The 18,852-nt window shown below is 45.1% G+C and overlaps 1 protein-coding gene across 2 annotated transcripts; it reads left to right on the forward strand.

Moving 5' to 3' along the window:
• The first annotated feature begins 4,871 nt into the window (after positions 1 to 4,871).
• LOC139365241 (monocarboxylate transporter 4-like) lies at positions 4,872 to 11,668 on the forward strand. 2 transcript variants are annotated; one of them, XM_071102744.1, is made up of 8 exons: positions 4,872 to 5,489; positions 6,207 to 6,350; positions 7,055 to 7,191; positions 7,420 to 7,671; positions 9,356 to 9,583; positions 9,942 to 10,122; positions 10,803 to 11,245; positions 11,293 to 11,668. In XM_071102744.1, exons 1-8 carry the CDS (start codon positions 5,267 to 5,269, stop codon positions 11,302 to 11,304), a joined length of 1,620 nt encoding a protein of 539 aa, XP_070958845.1. In that variant the 5' UTR covers positions 4,872 to 5,266; the 3' UTR covers positions 11,305 to 11,668. The 2 variants fall into 2 exon arrangements, with proteins under 2 accessions (XP_070958845.1, XP_070958844.1); XM_071102743.1 differs by having other exon boundaries at positions 10,803 to 11,668.
• Positions 11,669 to 18,852: the final 7,184 nt, after the last annotated feature.

An 18,852-nucleotide genomic window follows, 5' to 3' on the forward strand; every position in this document is an offset into this window, starting at 1 on the left:
TGGATGGATGAGAGATTATGAAATTATTATTTTTTAGTATATTACCTTTTAAGAATGTGTCTATTTCTATTATTTTATAAGTAGGCATCAGGGCATGTCATTTTATTATTGACCAAAAATAGTATATTACCTTTTAAGAATGTGTCTATTTCTATTATTTTATAAGTAGGCATCAGGGCATGTCATTTTATTATTGACCAAAAAATAGTATATTACAAAGCCGTTATTAATAACCCTTATAATAAGTGACAGGCCATTCATTCAGCTGGGTGTGCGCTATAGTCGTGACACCGGCCACGGCATACTGGGGACCGGTTGGAGGGGGGGGGTGTAACAACAGGTCCCCTCTCCTCTCCGAACAGCGTGTCGCCATCAACATCATGAAATAGGCGATGTCTATCACAACCGCTGAGAGGCTCAAATATCAACCTGTAGCTTCGGTAAGTCTTGTTTTTGGTTACACGTAGGCTTAATATATTTTACATTTTACAACGGTCAAGTTAACAACGGGATAAACATGCAGGCTATGCGCCAAAACGAACGCTCAGATGGAACTTTGCGCATCATCGCAGAGTGGGGCGACTGTAGTGACGTAGCCCAGATGACATAGCTCCGGGAAATCTCTATACTGTAGGCCTATCTCTAGCCCAGTTCTAGGGTCCCCTGTCCCCCAACAAGCTATGTGGGATGAAAAGAACATGAAGTAGTCCATCGACATCATACCAGGTCCGTGTTATGTGTCTGTGAGTTTGGAGATGCCAAACTCTATTTTGAGCGCACCATCATATTTCACGATGAACGCGCACCCCTGTAATGTGCTTTTTACTTTCACGTCAATCGTCATCTCGTTGTCTCTCATTATTTGAAGAGTCTATCTATGTGGTTCTTCTGCCTGTTGGCCACCTTAGCATCTGCGCAGAGTTGCTCAGCTGATGTAACAATACCTTGCGAAGCTGAAACCATGTATTCTCACTCCACATCTCTCAGGGACCAGGTGTGTGTGTGTGTGTGTGTGTGGAAGTGTTTAAATATACCAGAAGTCCCCACAAGAATAATAGACAAACAAACATTTGACCAACTGGGTACATTTTGTTGGTCCCCACGTGGTCAAATGCTATTTCTGGGGGGTTTAGGGTTAAGGTTAGAATTTGTTTTAGAATTAGGTTTAGGGTTAGGAGCTAGGGTTAGTTGTATGGTTCGGGTTAGGAGCTAGGGTTAGTTTTAGGATTAGGGTTAAGGTTATGTTTTTGGGTTAGGGTTAAGGTTAGGGGTTAAGGAAAATTGGATTTTGAATGTCCCCACAAGGTTAACTGCGCAATACTGTGTGTGCGTGTGTGTGTGAGAGAGAGAGAGAGAGAGAGAGAGAGAGCGCGAGAGATCGAGAGAGAGAGAGCGAGAGAGAATATCATCCATGATCCCCATAACACGTTGTTATAAATCATAAATTGATCAATTCAGCACGCTGGTCACGTTCCAGACGTGGCTTGACAAGGACACCAACACAGGCTGACTAGCTGTACCGCGTTGCTAGGAAATTGTGCTCTACCTTATGGTCAGCGAATCCATCTCTGTCCTGTCCGGTGAATGACCCACAGACCACAGACCCTGTTAGCTTATGCACATGATCACACTTTATAAAGCAGAGACCCTACCAAGAACATTACACGTCAAACAGTGACTTAGGAGGGTTCACTCATTGACGGCGGCGGGCTGCGTTCACCTCAGAGTTTTCTGTTAAAGGAGAGTTCTGCGAAGTGATGATAATAATGATGGGAAGGTTGATGTGGTTCAATATATATATATTTTTTTCCATTATTATTTATTTTTTACTTTACCCTTTTTTTCGCCCCAATTTCGTGAAATCCAATTGGTAGTTACGATCTTGTCTCATCTCTGCAACTACCCTACCGACTCGGGAGAAGCGAAGGTCGAGAGCCATGCGTCCGAAACACAACCCTGCCAAGCCGCACTGCTTCTCGACACACTACTCGCTTAACTCGGAAGCCAGCCGCACCAATGTGTCTTAGGAAACATCGTCCAACTGACAACCGAAGTCAGACAATTTGGACTTTGTGGCTGTGATAACTAGTGACAACCCCTCATAGTTTTTGGCTTTCCATAACCGCTAGTGATGCGCGCACCGTATCTCTATAACACATTCGGAGCGCAGTCGACGTCATGTCTTACACAGCTCATAGGTTTTTGGACATTCAAATAAAAACATTTGTTAATACTGCTGTTTTTATAATACTATATTTGCTGTAGGTTAGGCATTCAAAGGACCGTTATGCCCGCACAACATAGGCCATGTACAGTGGGCTATGGTAGCAGGTCTATTTATGAGATAGGCTTATATGTCGGGTCTTAAAGGGGAATGTCTTTGTTTGGGTTCTCAGTATCAGTCTTTCTTCAAGATGGAAACAGAACTGTGTCACCGTCAATCCTTCCCTTTAAAGCTGCGCTCCAGAGAATTAATCGAACTTGGAGTTTTGGCTTTAAACTTGTCCATGTGAAGACATTCCAAGGATTTCGCGGGAAAGGAGAGCGACCCCAGATGTTTTTACACATTCTTATTTCCAATGACGGCCTACCCCGGCCCAACAGCTGGGCCCGTTGTGTGCCGCCCTATGGGACTCTCAATCACGGAGATAAGCAGTGTTCGTCCCTGGATGGGAGACCAGATGCTTCTGAAAGGGGTGTTGAAGGGCCAGTGGGAGGCACTCTTTCCTCTTCTCTAACTGATTCGTTCTCGCGCAGGATCTGCATTAGGTTATAAGCTCTAATTGGGCTACAACAGGTGTCAGTTAGGCTATAGGCCCACTGCTAGACTAGACCAGGCTGCAGACTAGACACACCAGACATAGATCTACTACCAACCTCTATAGACTAGACACACCAGACATAGATCTACTACCAACCTCTATAGACTAGACACACCAGACATAGATCTACTACCAACCTCTATAGACTAGACACACCAGACATAGATCTACTACCAACCTCTATAGACTAGACACACCAGACATAGATCTACTACCAACCTCTATAGACTAGACACACCAGACATAGATCTACTACCAACCTCTATAGACTAGACACACCAGACATAGATCTCATAAAGCTCATTAGTATATTAACAGTCCCACTAACAACCTATTATAGGAAAAAATCCTGTCAAATGTTGTAAAGGATTTGGCATTGAGAATATTTGATTAAAGTCAGCCTCAAGCATATCAAGTTACATCCATTGTTTTTGAGAAACTGCAGCACAGCACAGATAACTCCTTCCTGTGTGTGTGTGCGTGCGTGTGTGGCTAGCTCTCTGTATCGATGGTGTCTTGGTCATAAATATCCCTCAGAGAATGCTTGGCCTGGGGGGGGGGGGGGGGGGGGGGCTGCCATGGTTGCTGATGTGTGGCGGTGGCACTAAAACCCATTGCTTTCTCCATTGCTGAAGTGAAACTGTAAATCTCCAGAGTCCATTACGGCTCTCCATGGAGCCATGGCTAGCCATTACTCTCGGTGTAATCAGTCAGCCTCCTGTAGCTATGTTTGTATATCTAATATATTGTGATGGTGGTGGTGAGTGTGATTATTACAGACTGTGTGTGTATGGGGGTAAGCAGAATATATTTCTGAAAGTACACACGCAGCAAAGATGATTGCAACACTGTAGTGTCCTCCAGGTGTGCAAGGTCACCTGGCCGGGATATGGAGAGTAAATAATGGATTGTATTTATATTGAACTTTTCAGTCTGATTTCCAACCTGCTGTTGCACAATGAATACAGACCAAGGCCAAGCCACTTCATGCAATTCTGTTAATCAATATGTCATTTAATCAATATGTCATTTAATCAATATGTCATTTAATCAATACGTCATTTAATTCATATGTCATTTAATCAATATATATATTTTAATCAATATGTCATTTAATCAATATATCATTTATTCAACAACATTTATTCATCTAGGGGCTCCCGAGTGGTGCAGCGGTCTAAGGCACTGCATCTCAGTACTAGAGGCGTCACTACAGACACCCTGGTTCGATTCCAGGCTGTATCACAGCTGTCTAAGGCACTGCATCTCAGTGCTAGAGGCGTTACTACAGTCCCTGGTTCGATTCCAGGCTGTATCACAGCGGTCCAAGGCACTGCATCTCAGTACTAGAGGCGTCACTACAGACCCTGGTTCGATTCCAGGCTGTATCACAGCTGTCTAAGGCACTGCATCTCAGTACTAGAGGCATCACTACAGACACCCTGGTTCGATTCCAGGCTGTATTACAGCGGTCTAAGGCACTGCATCTCAGTGCTAGAGGCGTCACTACAGACACCCTGGTTCGATTCCAGGCTGTATCACAGCGGTCCAAGGCACTGCATCTCAGTACTAGAGGCATCACTACAGGCACCCTGGTTCGAATCCAGGCTGTATCACAACCGTCCGTGATTGGGAGTCCCATAGGGCAGTGTACAATTGGCCCAGCGTCGTCCGGGTTTGGCTGGTGTAGGCCGTCATTGGGAGTCCCATTGGCCCAGTGTCGTCTGGGGTTGGCTGGAGTAGGCCGTCATTGGGAGTCCCATAGGGCGGCGTACAATTGGCCCAGTGTCGTCTGGGGTTGGCCGTCATTGGGAGTCCCATAGGGCGGCGTACAATTGGCCCAGTGTCGTCTGGGGTTGGCCGTCATTGGGAGTCCCATAGGGCGGTGTACAATTGGCCCAGCGTCGTCTGGGTTTGGCCGGTGTAGACCGTCATTGTAAATATGAATTTGTTCTTTAACTGACTTGACTAGTTAAATAAAGGTTAAAATAAAATTCAACACAGTAATAATGAAGGCAATGACAACATTACAGGTTGGTCCACACGAGGCTTAGGATACAGATAGGAAGTTGTGTTACTACCGGTATACAATGTTAGATCTACGCTGATTATGCACGTTCTATGAATTCTATTTCTATTGTAGCGACCTTTAATCCCAACACCTAGCAACCTCGTCAAGAGCTTTGGATCTCTTGGTGTAACAGCTAAGGTGTTGGGTTGACAGACGCTGGACCTGGGTTCGAGTCCCGGTCAGGACTAATCCCAACACCTAGCAACCTCGTCAAGAGCTTTGGATCTCTTGGTGTAACAGCTAAGGTGTTGGGTTGACAGACGCTGGACCTGGGTTCGAGTCCCGGTCAGGACTACCCCCCCCCCCCCAGAGTTAGCTATACCATAACCCACCCCCTTCCTCTTTCTCCTCTCAGATTCAAAGTTAGAGGACCATGGGAGGTGTGGTGGTGGACGAGGGACCTGGGGGGGTGAAGGCACCAGACGGGGGATGGGGCTGGGCTGTGCTGTCCGGCTGTTTCGTCATCACTGGGTTCTCCTACGCCTTCCCCAAGGCTGTCAGTGTGTTCTTCAAGGAACTGATCAGAGAGTTCGACGTGGGGTACAGCGACACAGCATGGATCTCATCTATACTGCTGGCTATGCTGTACGGCACAGGTAGAGGATGTACACACACACACACACACACACACACACACACACACACACACACTGATACTGTCTAACACACACACACACACACACACACACACACTGATACTGTCTAACACACACACACACACACACACACACACTGATACTGTCTAACACACACACACACACACACACACACACACACACACACTGATACTGTCTAACACACACACACACACACTGATACTGTCCACACACACACACACACACACACACACACTGATACTGTCTAACACACACACACACACACACACACACACACACACACACACTGATACTGTCTAACACACACACACACACACACACACTGATACTGTCTAACACACACACAGATACTGTCTAACACACACACACACACACACACACACTGATACTGTTTAACACACACACACACACACACACACACACACACACACACACACACACACACACACACACACACACACTGATACTGTCTAACACACACACAGATACTGTCTAACACACACACACACACACACACACTGATACTGTCTAACACACACACACACACACACACACACACACACACACACACACACACACACACACACACACACACACACACACACACACACACACATATATAAACAGGTACACAGATACTGTCTAACACACACACTGACACACAGATTCAGTATGTGTGTGTTCCTCTCTCTGCAGGTCCTCTGTGCAGTGTGTTGGTGAATCGTTACGGGTGTCGTCCGGTGATGATGGTGGGGGGACTTTTTGCCTCTCTGGGGATGATTCTGTCTTCCTTCTCCACCAGCATCATCCACATCTACCTGTCTACTGGAGTCATTACAGGTTGGTCCACATCTACCTCTCTACTGGAGTCATTACAGGTTGGTCCACATCTACCTCTCTACTGGAGTCATTACAGGTTGGTCCACATCTACCTCTCCACTGGAGTCATTACAGGTTGGTCCACATCTACCTCTCTACTGGAGTCATTACAGGTTGGTCCACATCTACCTCTCTACTGGAGTCATTACAGGTTGCTCCACATTTACCTGTCTACTGGAGTCATTACAGGTTGGTCCACATCTACTTCTCTACTGGAGTCATTACAGGTTGGTCCACATCTACCTCTCTACTGGAGTCATTACAGGTTGTTCCACATCTACCCCTCTACTGGAGTCATTACAGGTTGGTCCACATCTACCTGTCTACTTGAGTCATTACAGGTTGGTCCACATCTACCTCCATACTGGAGTCATTACAGGTTGGTCCACATCTACCTCTCTACTGGAGTCATTACAGGTTGGTCCACACCTACCTCTCTACTGGAGTCATTACAGGTTGGTCCACATCTACCTGTCTACTGGAGTCATTACAGGTTGGTCCACATCTACCTCTCTACTGGAGTCATTACAGGTTGGTCCACATCTACCTCCATACTGGAGTCATTACAGGTTGGTCACACACACACCTGTACATCGGCGTCATCAATGTGATACTGTATGTCTCCTAATTCTTTGACAGTCCTCTCTTGTCCCCCTGTCCTCCAGGTCTGGGCCTGGCGTTGAACTTCCAGCCGTCTCTGATCATGCTGAATCGCTACTTCAGTGAGAAGAGGCCCCTGGCTAACGGCCTGGCTGCTGCTGGGAGTCCTGTGGCCCTCTGCTGCTTATCACCTCTGGGACAGGTACGACACTACACCTCTAACCCCTGACCCCTAACCATAACCCTGCTGCTTGGAGCCCTGTGGCCCTCTGCTGCTTATCACCTCTGGGACAGGTACGACACTACACCCCTGACCCCTAACCATAACCCTGCTGCTGGGAGCCCCATCACCCTTTGCTGCCTCTCCCCTCTACATTACACCTCTAACCTTTGACCCTAACCCTGACCTTAACCCTGCTGTCTCTTCCAGCTGTTGCAGTACCAGTACGGTTGGAGAGGAGGCTTCCTCATCCTCGGAGGGCTCCTGCTCAACTGCTGCGCCTGCGCGGCCCTCATGAGGCCCCTAGTGGCCCCTCCTAAACCCCCCCAGCAGGAAGACGTAGAGAAGGAGGGAAAAGAGTTGGAGGTAGAGAAGACCCAGTCCAAACCCAAACCTCTCCTGGACTTCAGTGTGTTTAAGGACAGGGGTTTCCTGATCTACACCATAGCTGCATCTATTATGGTGAGTCAGAACAGGAACAATACTGTCCCAAATGGCACCCTATTCCCTATATATAGTGCACTACTCCTGACCAGAGCTCTATGGCACCCTATTCCCTATATAGTGCACTACTCCTGACCAGAGCTCTATGGCACCCTATTCCATATATAGTGCACTACTCCTGACCAGAGCTCTATGGCACCCTATTCCCTATATATAGTGCACTACTTTTGACCAGAGCTCTATGGCACCCTATTCCCTATATATAGTGCACTACTCCTGACCAGAGCTCTATGCACCCTATTCCCTATATATAGTGCACTACTCCTGACCAGAGCTCTATGCACCCTATTCCCTATATAGTGCACTACTCCTGACCAGAGCTCTATGGCACCCTATTCCCTATATATAGTGCACTACTCCTGACCAGAGCTCTATGGCACCCTATTCCCTATATAGTGCACTACTCCTGACCAGAGCTCTATGCACCCTATTCCCTATATATAGTGCACTACTCCTGACCAGAGCTCTATGGCACCCTATTCCCTATATATAGTGCACTACTCCTGACCAGAGCTCTATGGCACCCTATTCCCTATATAGTGCACTACTCCTGACCAGAGCTCTATGGCACCCTATTCCCTATATATAGTGCACTACTCCTGACCAGAGCTCTATGGCACCCTATTCCCTATATATAGTGCACTACTCCTGACCAGAGCTCTATGGCACCCTATTCCCTACATAGTGCACTACTCCTGACCAGAGCTCTATGGCACCCTATTCCCTATATAGTGCACTACTCCTGACCAGAGCTCTATGGCACCCTATTCCCTATATATAGTGCACTACTCCTGACCAGAGCTCTATACACCCTATTCCCTATATAGTGCACTACTCCTGACCAGAGCTCTATGGCACCCTATTCCCTACATAGTGCACCACTTTTGACCAGAGCTCTATGGCACCCTATTCCCTACATAGTGCACTACTCCTGACCAGAGCTCTATGGCACCCTATTCCCTATATATAGTGCACTACTCCTGACCAGAGCTCTATACACCCTATTCCCTATATAGTGCACTACTCCTGACCAGAGCTCTATGGCACCCTATTCCCTACATAGTGCACTACTTTTGACCAGAGCTCTATGGCACCCTATTCCCTACATAGTGCACTACTCCTGACCAGAGCTCTATGGCACCCTATTCCCTATATAGTGCACTACTCCTGACCAGAGCTCTATGCACCCTATTCCCTATATAGTGCACTACTCCTGACCAGAGCTCTATGGCACCCTATTCCCTACATAGTGCACTACTCCTGACCAGAGCTCTATGGCACCCTATTCCCTATATAGTGCACTACTCCTGACCAGAGCTCTATGGCACCCTATTCCCTATATAGTGCACTACTCCTGACCAGAGCTCTATGCACCCTATTCCCTACATAGTGCACTACTTTTGACCAGAGTCCTAAGAAAAGTGAAATTACAATTCAATAGTTGAAAAAAAGGGTCTTCATTTTAAATGACTTGAAGATAAACTACACAGTAGAAGCTATAGTTCTTCTATGTTTTTAATTAATTAGTTCTTCTATGTTTTTAATTCGTTTTCTTTTTGTATTCATGTCACTTGACTGCAATTAAATAGTCGTCCTTCATTTCAAATTGACATGGTTAAGAGTTCATCTGATCCTGTCCTAGGTTCTGGGTCTGTTTGTGCCGCCGGTGTTCGTGGTGAGCTATGCCAAAGAGCTGGGCAACGAAGACACCAAGTCGGCCCTCCTCCTATCCATCCTCGGCTTCATAGACATCTTCGCCCGGCCCACCTGTGGCATCATCGCTGGGCTGAAGTGGGTCAGGCCCAGAGTTGTTTACCTGTTCAGCTTTGCCATGATCTTTAATGGATGCACTGACCTGGTGGGATCTCAGGTAGGGCTGGGCGTGTAATTACAGTAATGTGTTGGCTTGTTAAAGTTGATTTGGTTGTCATGTGTACATTTCTGTTTGTTGTATTGACTGATGATACATACAGCATCTAAACTACACATATGTGTTGTTAACATCCCTGGTGTTACTGTATCAATACTGTTACTGTTGGTATCCTGTAAATACTGTAAAATGTTACTGTAAATACTGTAAAATGTTACTATAAATACTGTAAAATGTTCCTGTAAATACTGTAAATACTGTAAAATGTTCCTGTAAATACTGTAAATACTGTAAAATGTTCCTGTAAATACTGTAAAATGTTACTGTAAATACTATCTGGTTTCCATGTCACCTGCAGGCGAAGGACTACCCGTCTCTGGTGGTGTTCTGTGTGTTCTTCGGGATCTCCTACGGCATGGTCGGGGCGCTACAGTTTGAGGTTCTCATGGCGATCGTTGGCACGGAGAAATTCTCCAGCGCTATAGGACTGGTGTTGCTCATGGAAGCTATTGCTGTGCTGGTGGGACCACCTGGAGCAGGTTAGTACACACAGGATTAACAGGTGGAGGTTGGGTTAGGGCTAGGTTAGGGTTAAGGTTAAGGTTAGATAAATATAATAGAGAATTTATCCAGTTTCCTCTCCCCTCTGATCTCTCTCCTCTCCCTCCTCCCTCTCCCTCTCTCCCTCCTCCTCCTCCTCCTCTCTCTCTCTCTCTCCCTCTCTCCCTCCTCCTCCCTCTCTCTCTCCCTCTTCCTCCCTCTCTCTCTCTCCCTCCTCCTCCCTCTCCCTCCTCCTCTCCCTCTCTCTCTCTCCCTCTCTCTCTCTCCCTCCTCCTCCCTCTCTCTCCCTCCTCCTCCCTCTCTCTCTCTCTCTCCCTCCCTCTCTCTCCCTCTCTCTCTCCCTCCTCCTCCCTCCCTCTCTCTCTCTCTCTCCCTCCCTCTCTCTCCCTCCTCCTCCCTCTCTCTCTCTCTCTCTCTCTCTCCCTCCTCCTCCCTCCCTCTCTCTCCCTCTCTCCCTCCTCCTCCCTCTCTCTCTCCTCCTCCCTCCCTCTCTCTCTCCCTCTCTCCCTCCTAATCCCTCCCTCTCTCTCCCTCTCTCCCTCTCTCCCTCCTCCCTCCCTCTCTCTCCCTCTCTCCCTCCTCCTCCCTCCCTCTCTCTCCCTCTCTCTCTCTCCTCCTCCTCCTCCCTCCCTCTCCCTCCCTCTCTCTCCCTCCTCAGGTCGGCTGCTGGACGCCACTAAGAACTACATGTACGTGTTCCTGCTGGCAGGAATTGAGGTGGTCCTCGCCGCCGTGGTCCTGGCCACGTGTAACTTCCTGTTCATCAGGAAGAAGCCCTCGGAACCCGCTGCGGAACTGGAGAACGGAACGGTTTCCGCGGAAATGGAGCTTCTCAACAAGCCTGTTGCCGCTGAGGAAGAGGAGGAGGAGGAAGTAGAGAAGGGGGAGAAAGAGGTGAAGGAGATGAAGGAGAAAGAGGAGAAGGAGAAAGAGGAGATGAAGGAGATGAAGGAGAAAGAAGAGAAGGAGAAAGAGGAGGTGAAGGAGGTGAAGGAGAAAGAGGAGGTGAAGGCGATGAAGGAGAAAGAGGAGGTGAAGGAGATGAAGGAGGAAGCGGTTGAGAAAGCAAAGGAGGACGAGGAAGACAGTGAGAAAAAGAAGGAGGAGATCAGGCCTGAGAGCGTAATGGTGGTCTCAGAAGAAGTGGAGAGCTTCCTTAAAGAACCAGAAGAACAAAATGGCGCCTTGCTCTCCAGTTTTGAGACACGTCTGTAGGAGGAAGAGAACCTGGCACAGGACAAACTACAGACTTTAAACTTAAACACTGCCAAGGGCACTTTAAAGGGCACTAAGAATTGTACTCCGCAGTGTACTTTGAAGGGCACTAAAAAGTGTACTTAGAAGTGGGCCAAGAAAGTGCTTAGAGAAGCATACTGGGGAAGACACAGCTGGTCCTAGCAGTATCCTCCTGTATGTAGTTGAGTTGTTGTTGTGTTGTTATGTTGTGTAGCTGTTCTCTGTGGGGCTGTGTGCCATATCAACAACAATAACACACACAGGCGCACACACAGGCGCACACACACACACACACACACACACAACACACACACACACACACAATCGTGAAGTGAGACTGATAAATGTCAAGTGAATAGCTGTGTGAATAGTGTTGTGCCCTGCCGTGTGAATTGTGCAGCTACCAGTGTGTAGTGCTGCAGGGCGATATGGTAGACACCATGTTGTTGTCTGTAATAATGTGGAATAAATACCGTCACTTCCTACCACTGTTACTCTGGAGCACAACATTACAAGTGTTCCGGAACTTTAACCAAACCCAGCGTGGAACATTCCGCTGTCAGTCAACATTCCGTTGAGTGGCAGAATGAGGAATGAATGGATAGATATCTGGCTACTGTCATGCATATCATTTCACTCTGAGCTTTGGCACAGACGTTTAAAGGTATAGTGATGTTGAACGGTTGAATTTCACTCTGTAACCTTGTAGAGATTGTAGACTTTATTAGACTAGGACACACAGAGAGAGAGAGAGATGCCAATGAGAACACCAGACTAGTATCCCTGGTTACCTCCCTAATGGCACAGAGAGAGAGAGAGAGATGCCAATGAGAACACCAGACTAGTATCCCTGGTTACCTCCCTCATGGCACCCAGAGAGAGGTACCCTGTTTCTGTTTGTTTCAGTGTCATAACATTAACTACGATGGCAGAAATAGGTCACACAGTTTCTAGACTTCACAGTTTAATCTGTAGATGCAGTGTGAGTCCCAAATGGAACTCTACTCCCTATATAGTGCACTACTTTTTTTTATACCAGGGTCCCTATAGGGCTCTGTTCAAAACTAGTGCATTATATAGGGAATAGTGTTCCATTTGGAACCAGACGTTATTAGGTCTGGCAGAAACCAGTCAGTCCGAAGAAACCAATGACCTCCCATGCAGATCTAAAAAAACACAGAACTTAAAAAATATGTATTGAAAAATGTATTGATAAATGTATTGATACATGTATTGATACATGTATTGATAAATGTATTGATAAATGTATTGATACATGTATTGATACATGTATTGATAAATGTATTGATACATGTATTGATAAATGTATTGATAAATGTATTGATACATGTATTGATACATGTATTGATAAATGTATTGAAAAATGTATTGATACATGTATTGATAAATGTATTGATACATGTATTGATACATGTATTGACAAATGTATTGATACATGTATTGATACATGTATTGATAGATGTATTGATAAATGTATTGATACATGTATTGATACATGTATTGATACATGTATTGATAAATGTATTGATACATGTATTGATAAATGTATTGATACATGTATTGATAAATGTATTGATACATGTATTGATAAATGTATTGATACATGTATTGATACATGTATTGATAAATGTATTGATACATGTATTGATAAATGTATTGATAGATGTATTGATACATGTATTGATAAATGTATTGATAGATGTATTGAGACTTTATGTCAGTATTTGTTAAAGGAAGGCTAATAGCCTCTCCGTTTCATGATAAGTTATATTTTATTGATGTACTTCCTTGTTCACTGCATGTTCTGTTTTCTCAGTGCTACATGTTAACTGATAAAGACGATGTTGACGTGGAGGTGTGGCTATTACCTTGGATGCATCCCAAATGGCACCATGTTCCCTATATAGTGCACTATTGTCCCTGGTCAAAAGTTTGTATTTATTTATTTATTTAACTAGTCAGTTAAGAACAAATTCTTATTTTACAATGACGTCCCAAACCCGGATGACGCTGGGCCAATCACAGCCGGTTGTGATACAGCCTGGAATCGAACCAGGTGTCTGTAGTGACGCCTCTAGCACTGTGACACAGTGCCTTAGACCGTTGTGATACAGCCTGGAATCGAACCAGGGTCTGTAGTGACGCCTCTAGCACTGTGACACAGTGCCTTAGACCGTTGTGATACAGCCTGGAATCGAACCAGGGTCTGTAGTGACGCCTCTAGCACTGTGACACAGTGCCTTAGACCGTTGCGCCACTCAGGAGGGACTAGGGAAAGGGACTAGGGTCCCACTAGGGAAAGGGACTAGGGTCCCACTAGGGTGCATAGTTACTTTAACTCTACCTACATGTACATATTACCTCAATTACCTCAACTAACCTATGCCCTCGCACATTGACTCTGTACCGGAACCCCCTGTATATTGCCTCCACATTGACTCTGTACCGGAACCCCCTGTATATAGCCTCCACATTGACTCTGTACTGGAACCCCCTGTATATAGCCTCCACATTGACTCTGTACCGTAACCCCCTGTATATAGCCTCCACATTGACTCTGTACCGGAACCCCCTGTATATAGCCTCCACATTGACTCTGTACCGGAACCCCCTGTATATAGCCTCCACATTGACTCTGTACCGGAACCCCCTGTATATTGCCTCCACATTGACTCTGTACCGGAACCCCCTGTATATAGCCTCCACATTGACTCTGTACTGGAACCCCCTGTATATAGCCTCCACATTGACTCTGTACTGGAACCCCCTGTATATAGCCTCCACATTGACTCTGTACCGTAACCCCCTGTATATAGCCTCCACATTGACTCTGTACCGGAACCCCCTGTATATAGCCTCCACATTGACTCTGTACCGGAACCCCCTGTATATAGCCTCCACATTGACTCTGTACCGGAACCCCCTGTATATTGCCTCCACATTGACTCTGTACCGGAACCCCCTGTATATAGCCTCCACATTGACTCTGTACCGGAACCCCCTGTATATAGCCTCCACATTGACTCTGTACCGGAACCCCCTGTATATAGCCTCCACATTGACTCTGTACCGGAACCCCCTGTATATAACCTCCACATTGACTCTGTACCGTAACACCCTGTATATAGCCTGCACATTGACTCTGTACCGTAACACCCTGTATATAGCCTCCACATTGACTCTGTACTGGAACCCCCTGTATATAGCCTCCACATTGACTCTGTACCGTAACCCCCTGTATATAGCCTCCACATTGACTCTGTACCGGAACCCCCTGTATATAGCCTCCACATTGACTCTGTACCGGAACCCCCTGTATATAGCCTCCACATTGACTCTGTACCAGTACCTCCTGTATATAGCCTCCACATTGACTCTGTACCGGAACCCCCTGTATATTGCCTCCACATTGACTCTGTACCGGAACCCCCTGTATATAGCCTCCACATTGACTCTGTACCGGAACCCCCTGTATATAGCCTCCACATTGACTCTGTACCGGAACCCCCTGTATATAGCCTCCACATTGACTCTGTACCGGAACCCCCTGTATATAACCTCCACATTGACTCTGTACCGTAACACCCTGTATATAGCCTGCACATTGACTCTGTACCGTAACACCCTGTATATTGCCTCGCTACTGTTATTTTATTGTTGCTCTTCAATTATTTGTTATTTTTCTATTTTCTTCCTTTTTTTAATTTATACATTTTTTACTTCACTTTATTTTAGTAAATACTTTCTTCACACTTATTTTTCTTAAAACTGTATTATTGGTTAAGGGCTTGTAAGTCAGCATTTCACTGTAAGGTCTACTACACCTGTTGTATTCGAAGTATGTGACAAATAACATTTGATTTGGGATGCATCCCTTGTTTATCTGTTGGGAGCTACACAATGAAACTAAACACCTCAAAGAGTTGGAACTGAAAACACCACATAAACAACAAGCCACAATTTAAAGTCAAGGTTTACTGTTCTTGTCAGTGGCTCAGTATAGACGATATGTTTATGATCTTATTCAAGTTTAGATCCTTAAATATCTAATTGGAGTCAGTTCTGATTATTTTTGTTGTTTGGCACTTCGGTTACATCAGATAGTAGATGAGACATGAAGACTAACAGTACCTTAGAATATTTCCCAAACTCATTTTGGTTATCAGAGCACTTCCAAGCACGACTGTGTGGAACCATGTGTGTTTCAGTCATACTTGTTCTGAGTATACACCTTAACCTTGTAGAACCATGTGTGTTTCAGTCATACTTGTTCTGAGTATACACCTGGACTCTGTGGAACCATGTGTGTTTCAGTCATACTTGTTCTGAGTATACACCTGGACTCTGTGGAACCATGTGTGTTTCAGTCATACTTGTTCTGAGTATACACCTTAACCTTGTAGAACCATGTGCGTTTCAGTCATACTTGTTCTGAGTATACACCTGGACTCTGTGGAACCATGTGTGTTTCAGTCATACTTGTTCTGAGTATACACCTTGACTCTGTGGAACCATGTGTGTTTCAGTCATACTTGTTCTGAGTATACACCTTGACCCTGTGGAACCATGTGTGTTTATGTCATACTTGTTCTGAGTATCCACCTTGACTCTGTGGAACCATGTGTGTTTCAGTCATACTTGTTCTGAGTATACACCTTGACTCTGTGGAACCATGTGCGTTTCAGTCATACTTGTTCTGAGTATACACCTGGACTCTGTGGAACCATGTGTGTTTCAGTCCTACTTGTTCTGAGTATCCACCTTGACCCTGTGGAACCATGTGTGTTTATGTCATACTTGTTCTGAGTATACACCTGGACTCTGTGGAACCATGTGTGTTTCAGTCATACTTGTTCTGAGTATACACCTTGACTCTGTGGCACCATGTGTGTTTTAGTCATACTTGTTCTGAGTTTACACCTTGACTCTGTGGCACCATGTGTGTTTTCTGTCCTACTTGTTCTGAGTATACACCTTGACTCTGTGGAACCATGTGTGTTTTAGTCATACTTGTTCTGAGTTTACACCTTGACTCTGTGGAACCATGTGTGTTTTAGTCATACTTGTTCTGAGTTTACACCTTGACTCTGTGGAACCATGTGTGTTTTAGTCATACTTGTTCTGAGTTTACACCTTGACTTTGTAGAACCATGTGTGTTTTAGTCATACTTGTTCTGAGTATACACCTTGACTTTGTAGAACCATGTGTGTTTTAGTCATACTTGTTCTGAGTATACACCTCGACTCTGTGGAACCATGTGTGTTTTCTGTCCTACTTGTTCTGAGTGATGAATAATGACTGAATAAACTGCCATGTTCTAGTTCTGGGGTTTTGTTGACGTCACTCCGGTTGATGTTAAATAAGGAGAGAGCTGCTCTCACTACCCTGCTTTCCTTCCCCTGTGTGTGTGTGTGTGTGTGTGTGTGTGTGTGTGTGTGTGAAAAAAAAAAGTCCTCTTTTTAGCATCTGCTGCTTCCATTGAACGCGTGTCACCTCTTTCCTCCGGTTCTTTGGTAAAATCGTTACACAAACCACATGCACGTACACAGACACTCACACACTGACAAAATCACAATGTTCCACGCTGAGGTCATTTCCTGTGTATGTTGCTTGTTGACATTATGTTGGGTTCATTTGTCAGTTGAGCAATTTCATTTCTGTTTAAAACTTCCTAAAGAATGCAAACAGGAGTAGTCATTTTTATTAATAGCACAACTACTGATAACACACTACACAAATATGTCCTTTGTAAAATATTGTTCTTCTCCTAGTTTCAAACCGCTCTCACGACCCCAAAAACAGACATCTCTAGGAGTGCATTAGTGTTTCTATGCTGTGGTACTACGACATGTATCACGAAGGTCTATACAGTCCTAACCACTAAGGTGTGTGTACCGTTTGTCAATGTCTTCGAAGGGCTAATAATACACTTCCTGTATTAAATGCATTGATGTACTTACACAGGCCTCTATGGGCCTGTGTTATATGTGAACATCTGGGTGAACCTGGGGGCGTACTCATCAGGAACCAATCGGATCGAAACAGGGCGGGACCTTCGTGAACTCGTCCAATAAAGACGAGCTTTCATTCTGCACTGATCTGTAAGCGGTTGAGCTGTGGAAGCAAATTGTTCATAAGCATCAGGGATAATTATTTCTCGCACCTACATCCTATAGTTTCAGATCTGTGTGTAGACGAAGCAGAGGACGCGTGTTTAGACGATTGGGACGCGGCCATAATGTGGGCTGAATTGCAGGCTGTGACCTCACCTGGGTGAAGATTATGTTTGCAAAATTCCAGGTACTTTCAATAACATTCCCTGTTTTCCCAGAAATCCTGGTAGGAGGATTCTGAATTTCCCTCCGGAATTTAAAAAAAACATCCCCCAACCCGGATTTTGGGAAATCCAAGGAATTTATTGCAAGATGAACCCAGAGGAGCGAGAGAGAGAGAGGAACGATGTAGTGCCCATACTGGATCTACACATACAGTATGTGACGTAGTGACACAACTTTCAAGGGACCACTTTTGGCTCATGAACGCTGCTTTCAGAACTACTGGCTAAAAAGTATACAGAAGTACAGGGGAATCTCTTTAAGACAGGTAATACCCAACTTCAAATCAACACGTCTCCTTCACCACTAGAGTCGATACAGTCCTAGACCACTGTTACTCTAACCACAAGCAAGCATACAAGGCCCTCCCTTGTCCTCCCTTCAGCAAATCAGATCACGACTCTATACTACTGCTTCCTGTCCACAAGCAGAAGCTCAAACAGGAAGTACCCGTAACGTGTTCCGTTGAGAAATTGTCCAATCGTATCGGAGGCTATGGGTTATCACTAGTTTTTGGTATTCATTTAAGGTTAGGGGGTTAGGCAAAAGGTTAGCAGTGTGGCTAGGCAGTTAGGTTTACAGTCACTCTAAGAAGATCCATTGTAGAAATAGGCAGGTTTATGACGTTGTGTCTGTGGTAACTATCAAATAAAATTATATTTGTCACATACACGTGGTTAGCAGATGTTAATGCGAGTGTAGCGAAATGCTTGTGCTTCTAGTTCCGACAATGCAGTAATAACAAGTAATCTAACTAACAATTCCAAAACTACTACCTTACAAGTGTAAGGGGATAAAGAATATGTACATAAGATATATGAATGAGTGATGGTACAGAGCGGCATAGGCAAGATACAGTAGATGGTATTGAGTGCAGTATATACATATGAGATGAGTATGTAAACAAAGTGGCATAGTTAAAGTGGCTAGTGATACATGTATTACATAAGGATACAGTAGATGGTATCGAGTACAGTATATACATATGAGATGAGTATGTAAACAAAGTGGCATAGTTAAAGTGGCTAGTGATACATGTATTACATAAAGATGCAGTAGATGATATAGAGTACAGTATAGAGTACAATATAGAGTACAGTATATACAGTGCCTTG

This window comes from Oncorhynchus clarkii, chromosome 13, assembly GCF_045791955.1.
Source record: "Oncorhynchus clarkii lewisi isolate Uvic-CL-2024 chromosome 13, UVic_Ocla_1.0, whole genome shotgun sequence".
NCBI classification, from domain to species: Eukaryota; Metazoa; Chordata; class Actinopteri; order Salmoniformes; family Salmonidae; genus Oncorhynchus; species Oncorhynchus clarkii.